This window comes from Micropterus salmoides, unplaced genomic scaffold (assembly GCF_014851395.1).
Source record: "Micropterus salmoides isolate LMB-PRFRI ecotype aquatic unplaced genomic scaffold, ASM1485139v1 Ms_hic_scaffold_2, whole genome shotgun sequence".
Classification (NCBI taxonomy): domain Eukaryota; kingdom Metazoa; phylum Chordata; class Actinopteri; order Centrarchiformes; family Centrarchidae; genus Micropterus; species Micropterus salmoides.
Genome location: NW_024041150.1, coordinates 52,670,378 through 52,687,543, shown reverse-complemented (window position 1 = coordinate 52,687,543; position 17,166 = coordinate 52,670,378). Strand labels below are relative to the sequence as shown.

Genomic DNA, 17,166 nt, shown 5'->3' with positions numbered 1-17,166 from the left:
TTGTGAATCTCCCCCACATTTTTGAATGGGTTTTGTTTCACAATCCTCTCCAGGGTGCGGTTATCCCTATTGCTTGTACACTTTTTTCTACCACATCTTTTCCTTCCCTTCTCCTCTCAATTAATGTGCAGGTGTTTTGAGGTAATTAGCTGATTATAGTGTGGCACCAGGTGTCTTCAATACTGAACCTTTTCACAATATTCTAATTTTCTGAGATACTGATTTTGGGGTTTTCATTAGTTGTCAGTTATAATCATCAAAATTAAAAGGAATGAACACTTGAAATATATCAGTCTGTGTGGAATGAATGTATACATTATACAAGTTTCACTTTTTTGAATGGAATTACTGAAATAAATCAATTTTTGATATTATATGATATTATATTCTAATTATATGACCAGCACCTGTAGATGCCGTTAGGGGACAGATGGGAATCTTCATACCAGGAACATTTCTGGTTGTTCATTTCTAACTGGAATGCACTATAGGAAGTGCTGGGAGCAGTACTTCGGAGAAAGAGGCGAACAGCAGAACGGCTTTTGTTTTGTACACTTTTGTAAGTTTTGTATGTTATTTAATCATTAAATACACTTTTGTGGCGAGAAATCAACTGTGTACAATTTGAATATTGGCAGTTTTACCAAAGTTGATGGCGAAATGGAAATGTGCTCAAACGTTTTCAGAGTTGAGAAGCTCCACAAGCGCAGGGTTAGCGGTGCCAGCCGGCCAGCCAGTCACGCCCACAGAACACCCTGGTCCCAGTTACTCAGTTCAGACCACTGCAGCAGCAACAACAGAGCAGCAGCGACAGAGGATGTTCATTTATTATTACCGGCCCGCAACAATATCAACGCTGACCGCCACTTTTTTTTTTTTTTCCCTAGTCTTATTTAGAATCTTATTTGATTGCAGATGAGCGCCGTAGCGCATTTGCGCAGCACATCCTCTCGCTCATCTCTCTCTCTCTCTCTCATTAACACCGCAGCACATATCTGTCCAACACAACACTGGCAATGTCGGAGACCCAGCTTTAAAAAAAAGTTAGTGGAAATGAGTAATGGTTTAAAGTACATCGAGGGCCATCTGGTTCGTGATGTAGCCTACAGAACATTCTCCACCGAGTTATTTCCTAAAACCTATAAGCACTTTAGAAAAATAAACTAATTTAAAAGGGGACTGTTGCTTTATTGTTCTAAATAGACATTACATTCTTAGTGTACAGTTGTGGTTATATTAGTTGATTTAATTTATTATAGTTCCAAAGCAAAAATCTTTGTTAAACAGTTAAAAGTTTGTACAAATCAGTGAATTATAGGAGTAGCCTACGCTGTCTTGTCTTCTTCCCTGGTTTCCCCCTGGCATTGATACTGGTGTTCATTCTGAATAGTAAACCTCATTCACTAAAAGGGTAACGCTAGCTAGTTAGGCTGTGTGTTGGAGATCAGTAATTCATTTGAAAGATATTTAATTAGTTAAATGGTTTAATTAGGGTTAGGTTTAGGGGGTGACAAAAATACTCGTGACTAGTCGACTAATCGAATAAATAATTAGTTAGTTACATTAGTTGCAGCCCTAGATAACAGGAGGTTTTATTCACGGCAGGAGGAAACCGCTAGCTCAGCTCTGTGAAAATGTCAAAATGATGCATTGTGAATGAATTTGTGTCTAAGGGTTCTCCTGTTGGTACATGATTTGCCACAGCTGCATGATTTCACTCTAGTCTGAACATGTTAAAGGATTTTTAGGTGACCTGATGTAGTGAAGATTTTTTCACACTATTCACACGTGAGGTTTCTCTCCAATATGAACACGTTGATGCTTTTTTAGGTGAGCTGATTGAGCAAAAGTTTTTCCACACTGTTCACACCAGTACGGTTTCTCTCCAGTGTGAACACGTCGGTGGATTGTTGCTTCAGTTGATGTAGTGAAAGTTTTTCCACACTGTTCACACCTGTAAGGTTTCTCTCCCGTGTGAACACGTAGGTGCTTTTTTAGGTTACCTGATTGAGCAAAAGTTTTTCTACACTGTTCACACCTGTAAGGTTTCTCTCCAGTGTGAACACGTTGGTGCTTTTTTAGATGACCTGATGTAGTGAAAGTTTTTCCACACTGTTCACACCAGTAAGGTTTCTTTCCAGTGTGAACACGTTGGTGCCTTTTTAGGTTACCTGATCGAGTGAAAGTTTTTCCACACTGATCACACCTGTGAGGTTTCTCTCCAGTGTGAACACGTTGGTGCTTTTTTAGGTGATCTGATTGAGCGAATGTTTTTCCACACTGTTCACACCTGTGAGGCTTCTCTCCAGTGTGAACACGTTCGTGGATTTTTAAGTTACCTGATTGAGTAAAAGTTTTTCCACACTGTTCACACCTGTGAGGTTTCTCTCCAGTGTGAACACGTTGGTGCTTTTTTAGATGACCTGATGTAGTGAAAGTTTTCCCACACTGTTCACACCTGTACGGTTTCTCTCCAGTGTGAACACGTTCATGGATTTTTAGGTTACCTGATGTAGCAAAAGTTTTTCCACACTCTTCACACCAGTGCGGTTTCTCTCCAGTGTGAACACGTTGGTGTTTTTTTAGGGCACCAGATGTAGTGAAAGTTTTCCCACACTGGTCACAGCTGTACAGTTTCTCTCCAGTGTGAACTCTCTGATGAATCTTCAAAGATTCAGATGTGAAGGATTTGTCACAGAGCTCACAGCGGTGACGTTTGAGTCCAGTTCTTCTTCTCCTTCTCTATATCAACAAAGAGAAACACAGTAAGTGAGATGTCATGGTGGAGCGAGCTATCTAAAACCATAAATGACATTAGAGCACATCTTTGAAATCACCTACTAATGTACTGTACCCACAGTGATTAGGACTGTCATCCACACTCACACACTGAATACTAAATAGGTGGAAAGTAACTAATTACAATTTACAAAAGTCACATTACTTTTATTGAGTAGTTTTTTGTGCACTTTTGAGGGCCTGAGTCAGCCATTATGGATTTAATGGTCGTTTTTGGTGATTTACACACTGTACTTTAAAGAACACCTCTTAGGGAATTAGTTCAAATCGACTACAAATTTTCACTGTGCAGTCGAAATCCACTGACAGTTAAAAGTTGTACAAACGGAGAGTTTGTCCACAAATGTGCCCATGGTGTGACCTCGAAACATTTACCAAGAAATAGGAAGATGTTATAACTTCACACAATATATACTAACATCTGTACCAAATTTGATATGAATAATAACAGTCCCGCCATGAACACATCCATCTGCCATCATTCACCCAAAGTCATAGCGCCACCTGCTGGCAACCAAAAATGTCATGTTTTACGCTACAATGGATCAATTACAACAATTATCATATCAAGACACACAAAAGCCTCAAGAACCCATACCCTAAACTCAACAGGAAGTCAGCCATTTTTACTTGATACAGTATTGCAGTGTACCAGCCAGTGCTGATCTAATTATTTTATACCAAAGAAGGAATAATCCAGAAACTCCCTTTGGGGGGGGGGGGGGTTGAGATATCAACCCACAACAGACAGCTGAAGTACCCCAAAGGAGGGGGTGAAAGTTTTGCACCACTCCCAAGTGCTGTTTGGGCAGTTTTGACCATAAAATCTACCACCTCCGGTGAAGTTGAGATGACAGACTCATGCATGACTGTTAAAATGACAATATTAACCTTGTCGAGAGACTAACCTCAACCTGAACATGAGAAAAGCCAGATGCCAGGAAGGACAGTCCCAAATTCCTTTGTGTGAACAAGAATGTAAACTTATAAACTTGCCTTATTACCTTATTATAATTAAATCTTTAAGTTATTTATTGGCCTGACACTTCAGTTTGAGTAGTTCTATTACCATGTTCTAGTTAGAAACTGTTGAAAAGCAGAATCCATAAATAAGTTAATTTTGCAGTCGTCTTTAATCTTCAGCAATGGTCACTGGATTTCCGGCATTTAATTTTTATTGTAACTAATGTTGTTCCAAGCACCTTTATATACTTTCTTTATAAATTATATGGTTCAGAAATAGTCCTGTGTTGAATAACCAACTTTCACGCCTGACCCAAGGATTGAGTTAAAAGGGGCTATATGTAAGTTTTTGATTTTAATAAATGAAATTGCCTTATTGTCAGTGGGCTCAAAACTCACTGTTTTCTTCGTTGCTTGCATCAGACAATATTCTGCTTTTAATGTGAGGTCTCCGGGTCGGATTCAGCCTTGTGCGCGCTCCCGAGCCGCTCTCAGACTACAGCGGCAACACGGCAGCTAACGACATGAAGTCCACAAACACCATCAAACAACCGGCTCAGAGCAAAACGCAGGCTCCACGTAAGGATACAAAAACAATAAAGTTTTATGTGCTGAAGCCCATCAGACCAAACAGGTTCAGATGATGTTGAGTAAGAACAAAGTGATCATTAGTAAAGCTGGAGAAATACAGAGAAAGTCACGTTAGCTCGCCAGCTAACGGCAAGCAGTTGCTAATGTTATCCGGTGCAAAGTTATATAACGTTAGCTTTCCACATTACTTCACCAACTAACGTGACCCGTGTTACCATCCTGTGTACCACTGTTGATTTAGCCAGCAAGAAAAGATGTAACAGCAAAAAGCAAATGTGGAGCCATTTGTTCACCAACGTTAGCCTATAGTGATGCAGCCAGGAGCAGCCAGCTAACACTACAGTAGCTCGGATCTGCCGCAGTTTTCTTTTTAACATTCAGTTTATGTTTATTGTGGTTTTACCAACACTCAGGTACACAGCTTCACCACCTCTCAGTTGCTGTAACTAACTAGACACACATAATATAAAACACTGCACCAAAATGGTCACAACAACCCAGAGGAAGGAAGAGCAGTCCACTAACACTAGTTACAGTAAAGTTACTGACTGTGGTCTAACTGTTATAAAGTGTGACACAATCTTAATATTCAGTCCAGCTCACTAACCGTTTCATTATCATCCAGTACATGTAGCTGTGCTGACATTGCTGAGCCTCTGGTGACAGATTCACAGATAGTAATAATCGTTGCTGAAAGCAGCAGGCGAGCTAACGATGTAGCATGTCGGCTAAATGCAGTAAATGTACTGTGATCATGTAACGAGCATGGATTAGTTCAACCTGCAGCTGATAAAACTATTACTGTAACGTTGCAGTGGAAGTTTACGGAGTTTCCAGCTCTGTCTGTCTATAGCTGCTGTCACTCCGCCTTTTTTCGTGAGGATTGCGCCGATATGCGACTCGCTGTGCTCAATGAAGTAACGTTATGGAGCCGGTGTTGATCTGCCTCTGAGACGGGAACGTTGAAGTAACCTGAACTGTATGACAGTGATTGACGATTAACCATAACTTTTCCTTTGATCAAATGCTTAAAATGAAGAACTTTACAAGAGTTGAATGTGGAACCTTTGTTGAATTTACTTTCTTTTGTTTTGTTTGTTAAGAGTAATCAGACCATTTATACCATACAAATTTGAATTCAGGAACAACCAAGTTCCCTTTTAAGCTTTATTTTAGAATTAACTTCCACCGCTCCCACCAAAGTTCGGACCCAGCCACGTGGGTTAGTTACACTAGCTGAACACCGAGGACATCAACTGACGAACCGAGCCAGGGTTTGTGTTGCGAGTTGTGACGGACCTCATGGCAATCACTGGCTGACAAAGCGACCGGCCGACGGCGTGCCAAGCCGTTGTAACCGTGAACCTATGAAACTCAGCCTGCGTTGGGCCGTCCATACGACCTGGCAGCAGTAAGACAAAACAAACTACATTCTGTGGTCAAGTTGATGTGCTATATTTTTAATCCTTTAGCCTTAAATCCTTAGTCATTTTAGCCTAAAACTCCTAGCCAAATTTAACTTAGTTATGATCGTATAACTTGCGTTCATTAGTTATGTCGCTCCCTTAGAATCAGATTCTTTCTCACAATAGACCAGTAAATACACATTGAACTCCATTATTCTCATTGATTACATCCTGGTTGTTTAATAGTCATTGTTTTTATGACATTTATTTAACCTCACTTTGTATTCACGTTAGTTAATAAATGTCACCTTAATCACAGGAACTGCGTGTGTGTACTGTTTAAATCCAGGTCACTGGACGGAGGATATACGACTTTGATATGAGACTAACTGATTGATTAAACTGATTCAAAATGATGAGCAATTAACTAACTGGTCACCATTTAATAATTGTGTCATTAAAACCATACCCAAGGAGTCCTGAGACCTTTCTGAATATTAATATTCACCATTTCATTGACTAAGTAGGTTTGCTACAGAATTAATCCGATCAACTTCAAGTTTTCATCAGTGGGAGTGTCCGTGGCATTTCGTCAGCCAAAATCAATGATTTGCCATGAAACAGAAAGTTATTATAACTTCAGTTAGGGATGGGGCTCGAGACTCGGTTCCAAAATTTCTTACAACCAAAAAAAATCAATAAGGTTCGAGGTTATCGATACTGCTTTCGAGACTTGCTGGTCTTATCATGTAACATTATGTCTCAAGCAATAAAACCTTTGCAAGTAAAAAGACAATATTTTATCAATATACCCGTCGGTAAGGTAACGTTAAACATATATAAATGGGTAATTTAATCATCATCACTCATCTTGCATATTTTATGCAAGCACAGCTAACGCTAGCTTGGCATTAGCCAAATGTTAAAAACAAGCTAAATACAAAGCTGTCTGTCTGGAGCACAGACTGGCCTGTAGTCTTAAAAACTCAGCTGCTGGCTGAGACAAACCAGCCGCTCCTCCTTCTATCTGGTAACGTTACCTGCAGCCAGCGAGAGACAAGGAGGGACTGATGTTATTCTTTCTAAACATCACTCACTACTTGTGATGTCAGATCAAGTTATTGAGTTACTTTGCTGTTATAAACATTAATGTTGCTGCTCTACAAACATTTAGCTGTATTTAAAATATTAAAACAACCAGACAGTTAATTTCTACACTTCAATATATGTTTATTTATCACAAGTGATATGTCATCTCAATATATCGCACACTGAATATTTTCCTCAGACCATGCAGGTCTACCTCAGGCCTGTTGGGTCTGGTCTTACCAAATAACCATCACTGAATAAAAGTGAAGTATCGATAAAGAATCGGATCGTAAAACAGTCTCAATAAGGGAATCAATATCAATTAAAATTAACTATCCCCATCCCTAACTTCAGTATACACACTCACCAAACTTTACATGTAGGGTGAAAGTCCCACCCCGAACACATCCATGTGCTAACAAACAATGCAATAGCACCACCCACTGGCAACAGGAAGTATTACATTTTACACGGTTATGTACTACTCCCAATATATTTGCCTCACCTGCTTCAAAACAGTCTCAGAGCTTTAAGACAATGATGATGCCATGTTGTGAATCAGATCTCAATCCAATAGAGCACCTTTGGGATGTGGTGGAAGGGGAGATTCACATCATGAATGTGCAGCTGACAAATCTGCAGCAACTACTACATGATGCTATCATGTCAATACGGACTAAAGTCTCATAGGAATGTGTCCAACACCTTGTTGAAAATATGCCACGAAGAATTACCGTACACATGGAAACGTAGTATCAGGTCACTGAAATCCAAACATTTTTGAAAACCCCTGCCAGGGAGAAGGTTTTAAGAAATGCTGGTTGCAGTGTTGTTTTGTTGACAGTAAAACCAGAGATTTTGCCTCACGACGTAAAAGTGCGTGCACCATTATCTGCTGTGTTTGATGTCAGATTGTGGGCCACTGCCTGCTTTGTTTACAATATTATTAGGCTCTGATTGACCAACATGGCTTCCATGGCTGCAGTGCACCTGCATAAACAACCTGAACAAAAACAATGTCGCAATTTTGTTTTGGTTCTTGCTGCTCATCGTTTTCATTCCTGAATTAGTTCATAATGCAGAGTGTGGCCTTCAAAGAGAAAAGACTTTGCAGATGAAGTTGGACACACGCGTGCACACACACACCTTTCTTTTACACAGACACCATCATCCAACATCAATATGACACATCATTTCAGGGGCAAGGCACCACTGCAGAAAACATGAAGCTCCGAACTGGAGCTGAGTTAGATGGTGAGTAACACTAAACATTAGAAAATCAGTCTATTCCCCCCACCTGCATAGGTCTCATTTACACTGGGGCCGTCCCCAAAACTTTTTCCGTTTTTTTCTCCCAAATGTTATTAGCTTGTAACAAGAAATGTTAAATAACAAATGTGAGTAAAATGACAATGTTTTTTTTGGCACAATAAAAAAAAACAAAAAAAAAAACATGCAATGCAAAGTAAATACAGAAAAACAGATCTGCATTATCCCAAAAAATTACATAAGCTAAAAAAACAATTTACTGAATACTGCATTATATTCCATTATATTTTTATATTCTGAATTGTCACCTGCCACCTGAATTTTGTGTTCCCCTATATATATATATATATATATATATATATATATAGACATTTCCACCATAAATTGGTTCAGAAATGTCTCCAGAATGCAGGAAATTAAGTGTTTAATGCTCAAAATCTTCTGGGGGACGACCTCGAGACCCCCCAATCATTTATTTTGCTATTATGCTATTATTTAAATAGCATCAAAATATCTTCTAGTCTAGCTGCTCTCGTGACCCCAATATTCTGGATTGTCGCATCTAATCTGAGCCCTTAAGTGTCCCCGCTACTTGTCAACACAAAGTGACGCCCTTTCCCACCTGTAACTTTCGCTGGCTGTTCAAGTCTTTGCAGTGTTGATAACACAACATGTACATGCATACTGTATGTATTAGTGAGTGCAGTGGTGCTTATGTATACTCACTAGACATATTTAGGACTATTACTACGATTCAAGCAGCCAATCCCAAAACAAGCAGCAGTGAAGTTAACAAGAAATCCTCCTCACAGATCAATCAGACGGATCATCGATTGTTCTGCGCGCTCCGCCATGAAACGTGCAGCACCGCGCATGCGCCACGCGGGAAAATGCCGACGGTCACAGATAAAGAAAAGAGAAACGCTCGTGAGTTTTTCTTTCAGCTTCCTCTCTTCAAGATGAAAACAGGAACCACGGAGACACTTTGGAAATCAAACCACGTCAACACAAACCCTGGAGCGGGTTTTCAGGCTCTGATCTCTAACAACAGAATGAACGGATGATACACGGACCCTCGAGACTCTTCCTCGTGTCTTTAGTCTCGTGATGAAGTCATGAACACTGACCTGAACATCGGTGCTATCAGAGCACGAGGCTGCTGTTTGGCTCCTGTGGTCCGGGTTCTGGTTCTCCATCGTCCTGCAGGTCTCCGCTGTGACTGGTGGACCGTGTTGTCTGGATTCTGGTCTCGGAGCTCTTCAGGCTGAGATACAGGAGCGCTGCGGGATCCCGCGGAGTGTTCTCGCGATGTCACGGCGTCTCGCCCCGCCCCTTAGTTACTGTCGCTAAGGCCGTTTAGAAACACGGCTCCTTGATTTCAGGCAGAAGATGAAGTTTAGTTAGTTGGTTTCCTGAAACCAGCTGATCATATTTGATGTGTATGAGGGAGTGTGCTTCACACAGAGCAGAGTTTTAATGAAGCGCTTGTTATTATCACATCAGAGGCTCATGAAAATATCCTGCTGAAGCTTTTTGTACAACAAAGACAGAAATAACTTCATGTGTCACATTTAATGTTGAATTTACAGGAAGGCAGAATCATTAAGAATTAGTCGTAGACAGCGTTTCACAAAGTTTCTAAAGGACTTTCTCCCCGGGCCACAAAGGAGTAGCTATATTACGGTTACTGTTTAAATGGTGAAATCAGATGAAACAGACAGTTTGTTCACAAACATCTGCTGCTTCTCTCGGCAGCTAAGAGAGTCCAAACACATCATTAACATCACAGTGAAGCTGTTTGTTCACTTAACGGGCCATCGTGTGTTTGTCCAGGTCGGCTCTCTATTCAATCATGATTCAGCAAATGAAAATGATTCCATGTGTGGAATCCAAATCAGAAATGAATCCAAAAACTCTGTCACTCTGTCTGCTTCCTCTTCTTCAGCCAAAAGAATTCTCTTTGCTTCCTCTTGTTGTTCCAGCTTCATCTCGGATCCTTTATGGGAGCTGAGCTCCAAATGTCTGTCTTCTTCTTCATTTTCTAATCTCAGTCTGCTGTCACACTTCACAAACAAACCACGGTTCTGATCTGCAACATTTCTCTCCATCTTTATTGCTCCCTCACATCTGGGGCCTGAATCCTGAAGCAGGTCTAACTGAGTCTGGGTCTCTGGGTTGACCTGGTCTCAGTGAGACTAACAATGGCTGTCCTGGATAACCAGTATCATCCAACTATTCAGTCCAGCTCACAACAGTTTTGTTATCATCCAGTACATTTAGCTGTGCTCACATTGCTGAGCCTCCTGGGTAAAGTCACACAAATAAGTTATGTTAGTTACTGAAAAGCAGCAGGCGAATATTTCCATTTGATGGAACGGTGCAGCCATAAAAACATGGAGGATCTGGTTTGAATCTCTCACTCAGTGATGACATCATATAGCCGAACTTCACTGAAGAGCTGGAACAAGTTGAACACAATAAATATGAGATGCTGTCAGACGAGTGTTTGTTTCTTCAGCTTCAGAGTCATTAATATGAAATGTAAAATGTTTGTGCTGTTAAAATCTGTGAATAACAACAAACTTACTGGGCTGCTGATCTTCCATTATAGGAGGACTGGTTGTTTCTATTAAAGGTAACAGGATACAAACCCTCTGCACACAGTTTGCTCCTCCAGTGACTTTAAAGTGAAAACTATCATCTGTTGAACAAACTGAAGCTCCTCTGCTGCCTCCTGCTGGCTGCTTCCTGTCACTGTCAGTCTGTTCGTCCCTCAGGACAAACTGGAGAGCTCCTCACAAAACATTCACATTAACACAACAGCTACATTTACTACACTGCTGTACTCAAGTACAACACTCAGGTACTTGTACTTTACTTTCTACTTCTGCTCCACATCTCAGAGGGAATATTGAACTTTTACTTCACTACATTTATCTGACAGTTTTAGTTACTTTACAAATTAGGTCTTTTACAAACAAACAAATACGAGTTCACATTTAGTGTTTAAAATATAATGTTTGTCATGAGATAAACTCCCAACAGTTTATACAATTATTCTTCTAAGTTTTCTTTTACACGACATAAATCCTCCACACCAGACTCTACTGCTGAAAATCTCTAATGAAGACAATCAACAACAAAATGAGTTCCAGCTCAACAACTACAGCAGTAAAATCCTGCTTTTACATTAATGAGTCATTAAAATTACAGAAACTTCATATTAATATCTTTAATGTTAAAAAAATCAACACTCGCTGAGTCACAATGATGAGATTTGAAGTAACTTACTGTCTTTTTTTTTTTTTAATCTTAGTTTTGGTATAAAAAGTATCTCTGTACCTTAAAAATGTTGACTCACCACAGGAGCTTTTATTTAGTTAATTCTTACCTTTTCTGGGCCATAAGGGTCAAACAACAGAGAATCCCTCAGTAACAATAGAGCCAGAACAGATCTAATAATTAACTGCAGCTTACAGCAGATACAAGCCAAACTACTGCAGGAAGCACATCAGCTTCTGTACGTTACAGTAAGGGAGGAAACATCAACGCTGACATGAGCTGAGGTGTAAAGGTCAAAGACATGTGAGCTAACAGACACATTAGAAAGTTCAATAACAAATCAAAGCTGCTCGTTCAGCCACTAAACGTCAGTGATTTCCTGTCAGAGCACAGCAGCATCCAGAGAGAGTAAAACAATGAAGGAAAGAGCAGAAGATGGAGGAACAGCAGCACTCTGTTCTCTTTATTCTTCATCTTTATTGGTCTGTCTGCTTAATGAGCAGCAGGTGGCGCTCAAACACAGTCTGACTCTTCAACAAAACCTCTGGAATCTCTGTTAAGCTGCGTTCCGAGCAAAGGAACTGTAGCCCGGAACTAAACCTTTGGAGGAACTCACTGTTTTCCACCAGAGGGACCAGGGTCTAAATGTAGTTCTGTGCCGCAGTCGGTCTCCTCCTCTCTAACACAAGTGGAACAGCTGATTACAGCAGGTAATAATGCTTTTGTCGCTGGAAATGTTTTAATAACATTACAAACTTGTGTGATTTTATTTTTGTGTTGCTTTCTCTGTGCTGGAGTTATTTTAGGAACTTGATGGTTTTACCCAGTTTGTTCTCCGCCAATGTCCACCTGAGATCGTATGTCGGCATTAAACAGCTGATGGAGTTACGCTAAATAGGCCTACTGGGTCCGAAGTTGTTGTTTTAAGTTTTCATCAGTCAGGAAGTTTTTTTTTTTACACAGAGCCAGAGTCGGTCTCCTCCTCTCCAAAACAAGCGGAACAGCTGATTACAGCAGGTACTTAAAGCTGGTTAAACATCCTGTTCCTCCAGTGCAGGCGGACACAGATGTGAGCGCTATTATCAGAGATAAATGTCTCCAATATTGACAGCAGACCGATGCTCGTTGATACTGCAGCCTTGAGCCAACTGATTTGTGGTGGAAATGGTACATTTCCCTCTGAAGAAATAAAGACTCTGCAACCAATAGTTGTCTTTGTGATATTTATTAAAAGTAAGAATAACAGAGTGATTCAGCTGAAGGGCAGAGCTCATTCACCAGAGGGCTGTTAGAGAGTCTGACCCAGAGAAACAGAGAAGACATTTAATGCTAGAGAATAATTGTGGAGTCTAACAGAAAAGCCTTTCTCAGCCTTGAACCACAGTGGAAACTCCTTTCTCACAGGAAAGCATGAAACAAAACAATCTCACAGAAGGTCATTATATCAAAACACTGGTACATTTAGTGGGAATTATAACATCACATAAGATGAACAAAGAACATAAGGTAATGACATATAGAGGATTAATAAAAGTACAGACAGGTAAAATCTATTTGTTTCCATTATAGTTCCCTCTTTGGCCGTCCCATGGTCACATTAAGTTTATACCAAACTGTCAGTTCATCAATGAATGCTCTCATCTTACTGTTTAAGCAGACACATCATTAGTAGACAAACTAAATGAGCTTCAGCTGTTTTTGTAGAACAGAGATATCATCAAAGAAATCATCAATGTTGTCATTGTCATGATCAGGTGGATTCAATCAGCTGAATCATTTGACATGTTTCTCAGGAAGGAGGTAGAACAGGAAGCGACTGGGTCTGCCTCCCTAAGACCAACATATTTATATGACGAGGACAAGAAACACCACACATGCTTCATGACTTCTCGGCCGCTACGCTCCTCCAACGAATGCCGCCTGGCTCTGCCATCCCTTCACACAAAGCAATCCCAGTCCCGGCTATTCTCATCTGTGACACCACGATGGTGGAACGAGCTATATTATATCTCTCTCTGTCTATTTCTCTATCCATATGTACATGTCCATTTACAATAAAGTTTTTCAATGAAGTGCTCTGGCCTTTCCAACATTTGCTGGTGCTACTGAGGCACAGAAAAAGTCTGTAAGATAGTCTGATATTGCCTCCCTCTATTTACCAAAGACAGATCAAAATCTTGATTTGTGCCTCAAGCAATTACGTTTTTAAAACAGGTAAGGCACATATATAGCCAAATAGGCAGGATGCTCAGCTGGTGTGGCCTGCCTAAATTAATCGTGCGAGGTATGGGAATTATGTGTATTTGTGTGGTTATCAGTATGTCTGATGGTTAGCTCTGTGCCGTAACACTTGAGCTGCCTTGAGGGGTATGTAATGTCTAATCATTCTAAAACAGTTTACAGTTGTGTAGTTTAACGTGCTTATCAAATTTAAGTTTGGGGTCCAAACTGACACCTAAGAATTTAGAAATCCTTGACTTTCTCCATTTCCTCTTGATTTATTTAAATTAAAAGCTTATGTTTTGAATTTCTTCTCATGGAAAAAAACATTGACACAGTCTAGAGACACACCCTTCATTTCACTTGTTAATCTGTCTGCTGCTGCACAAGGGGTTTTAGCTGATACATAGATAAGTGTGTCATCAACATACATCTGACATCCAGCTCTTTTACAAAATCGAGCCTTGTGGAATTCCCATGGTAGATTGGTGGCGGGTTGAATATTCTGCATTGATTTTAAACGAACTGCTGTTTTGATTCGAGACAGGATGCAAACCAGCCAATTGCTTGCTCAGAAACACTGCTCCAACTACATTACCCTTGTCTAATGAGGACTTAATGTTTTTGGTGAGGTAGCAGTTGGCCATTTCAGTTGAATACCCTGGTCTAAATAAAAAGTAAATTATTTTGAAGGTGGTCAACCAATTGTTCTGTGATAATTCTTTCCAGGATCTTTGAGAGAACTGGTAGGATAGAGATTGGCCTTTAATTGCTTACTTGGTTGTTAATTGGCATTATGACTGGTGTTTTCCAGGTTTGTGGAAATTTACCAACTCTGATGGAGATGTTTATCAGATGGGTTTGAACAGAGTGGAGCTGTGTGAGCTGTTAATTACAGCAATATCCAACCCAAACCAATCCTTTGCCTTTGAATTATTTAATTTGAATAATTTAATTATTAGTTAAGTAAGACTGTTAAGATGTTTCCAGGGAGTAGTGCTTTTTTCTTCAGATTCTGCCATCAATTGTGTCAAGTATGTAGTTTTTGCCATGCGCAGTTCCCTGACAACTCAATGTCTTAATCCCTTAGAAATAAAGAGAACCGTAATTCATTTTGTGGACACTTTTTTCTATTAACTGGCGAATATCATTATTCAGCCAGGGTGAAGAGATTCTTCTTCGTATGCACTTAACATTTGTGTATATTTCTTAATCAGTCCTGTGAGTGTTTTCATCATAATATTACAACTATAATCTAAGTCTGTAGTTTGTAAAACGTTGTTCCAATCAATATATTTAATTCATTATAAAAGTGTGGCTTTTGGTTTTTGGGAATGTCTACATTCCCTAGTTTATGTACATCCATAAACATTGTTTGTTGGTTTTCTGACAATCGGGGTCATATTATGGTCAGAGAGGCCTGTTATTAAATTGTATCCTTGTAATTCATTGAGGTCTATTTGTCAATATCAAATGAATAATGGTTTTACTCGTTCGTGTGATTCTTGTCAGAAAGAGTCCGTCAGTAGATGTTGAATTTGATCTCCTTTTGATATTATACTCGGAATGTTCAAATGTCCACCTAGGACACTCTTAGGTTTGGATACAGAGTCCCATATCACCTTTGCATAATTTACAGTCTGGAAAACCTAAGTTCATGTTGTTTTCGTACTGCTTGGATACCTTTTTCACATTGTTCTTTTAATGTTCCATTAGCTGCGCTTATCATCCGCTCTGGCAGCTTGGATCGCTTGTGAAACTACGGTTTTCAGACTCCGACAGTTCGTGTCCCCTCCGGGTGGAAAACAGGGCTGACAGGTGGATTGAAGCTTTGTTGGGCAATCGCAACATGCAGTATGGTCCACTCGAGCAGGTCCGCTGCTCTTCGCCGCACCTTGGTTAGTTCACTTGTTGGCGTTTGTTCCGGAGAAAAGTCAGCTGACAGGCCTGGGTTCAGTTGTACATCGCTGGATAATACAATCAGAGTCAGTAGTATACTAAGAGTATAATTTGCCTCTTTTCCGAACATTTTGATTGTTATTGTTTGATGTTTCGTAGGATATTTGTTTTTAAAGCATTGTCCGAATGACACCAGCAGAAGCCAACAGCAGAGCAGCAGTGCAACCATTCCATTATCCTTGTTCTTATTGTTGAGATTGATTCTCTGTTTTAAGCTTGTCTTTATAATGGTAAATATTTGTTTAAGTCTGAACAAAACCACTTTCAGTAATAGAAATTAAGTCAATATATATCTAAAATACAGATTTAATGTAAATATGTTTAACTACAGCTCAATAGCAAAAATATATGAAGCACGCAGAAATAATATTTCAGCAAGGGTGGAGGTTCATTCTTGACCATGGGGAACACATTTGTAATGAATGAGTGTGTACTCTGTGGGGAAAGACCGTAACAGCAAAGATGGCAGTTATCCCGCCGGAAAGCCAATTGCCTGCGTTTCACAGCCAAAGCGGGAAACATATTTCAGTTGTGGTGGCATCGTGTGGTTCCACTGACGTAAGGGTAGTAGTGACACATGCATAGTAGAAGTATAACCGATCAGGAAAAAAGCTTTTTAAACCTTATATTTGGCCATTGTCAAACTTTTTTAGTGATTTTTATTAGATTTTACAGATGATTCTATTCATTCTATTCATGTAGTTTTTATGTCCCAGTGAACAGAGAAAGTGCAGTTCTGGCTCTCTCCCCACTCAGTCAGATAGGAGCCTGATCTCGTTAGTCTGAAATAGCTGCCTGGAGGCGTTGCAAAGACGGCTGCTGAGTGCCTTCTTAAAGAGTGAGTGAACCCCCAAACTCTTATTTCTGCTGATAACCCATGTGAATGGGTATTTGGTGGTGTTGTTGATGGATTCAGGTCTAAATCGTGACACTTTACTTCAAACTATTTTAATTCTACATATAGTGCTATAAAAATGCAGTGACTGCAACTGGCTTCTGCAATTCAATTGTGCTATTGGCTGATAAAACATCCGGACTGATGGTGCTTTCAGACCAAAAGCGAAGTGAGCGTTGGGGGCAGTGTGTTGAATATTTTCTACTCAAGCGAGAAAGTCACGACGCAGAGTAGTTGAAGTAGTTGTCCTGCTGTCTTAATGACAAGCCTGATAAAGCATGAATTCATAGTTTAAAAAATCTGCATCATATTGTAATTATTTCAGCGTCAGTTTGATCTGTTTATTGCTATGTAATCACAGCAAAATGTTTACTTGGGTTCATACAGCTGTAGTAACGGCGAGTTGTGATTATTTGCGTTATCACGTGTGGTGAACACTTGGCAGCTGTCCAGCAATAAAACCCCTGCGATGAAAGCGTGCATGGATTAACTTGCATTTGATGTGAATGCCGCATGACTCTTTCCAGCTCTTCCAAATCAAACTTCTGCAGCTGTCATCACATGACGTTAGTCCAGCACAGTCACATGATAACAGCTGGTTGTATTCAGGGCAGCAGGAAACCGCTAGCGGCTCTGTGAAAAATGTCACACTGATGCTTTGTGGATGCATTTGTGTCTTCGAAGATTCTCCTG

The 17,166-nt window shown here is 40.0% G+C and overlaps 1 protein-coding gene across 1 annotated transcript; it reads right to left on the bottom strand.

Moving 5' to 3' along the window:
• Window positions 1-1,299: 1,299 nt before the first annotated feature.
• Window positions 1,300-10,462, bottom strand: LOC119912661 (zinc finger protein 239-like). The gene is made up of 2 exons (XM_038731946.1): window positions 9,245-10,462; window positions 1,300-2,742 (listed from the first exon to the last, which is right to left on the bottom strand). The coding sequence occupies exons 1-2, from the start codon at window positions 9,311-9,313 to the stop codon at window positions 1,783-1,785; spliced, it is 1,029 nt and encodes a 342-aa protein (XP_038587874.1). The 5' UTR covers window positions 9,314-10,462; the 3' UTR covers window positions 1,300-1,782.
• Between the last annotated feature and the right edge of the window lie 6,704 nt (window positions 10,463-17,166).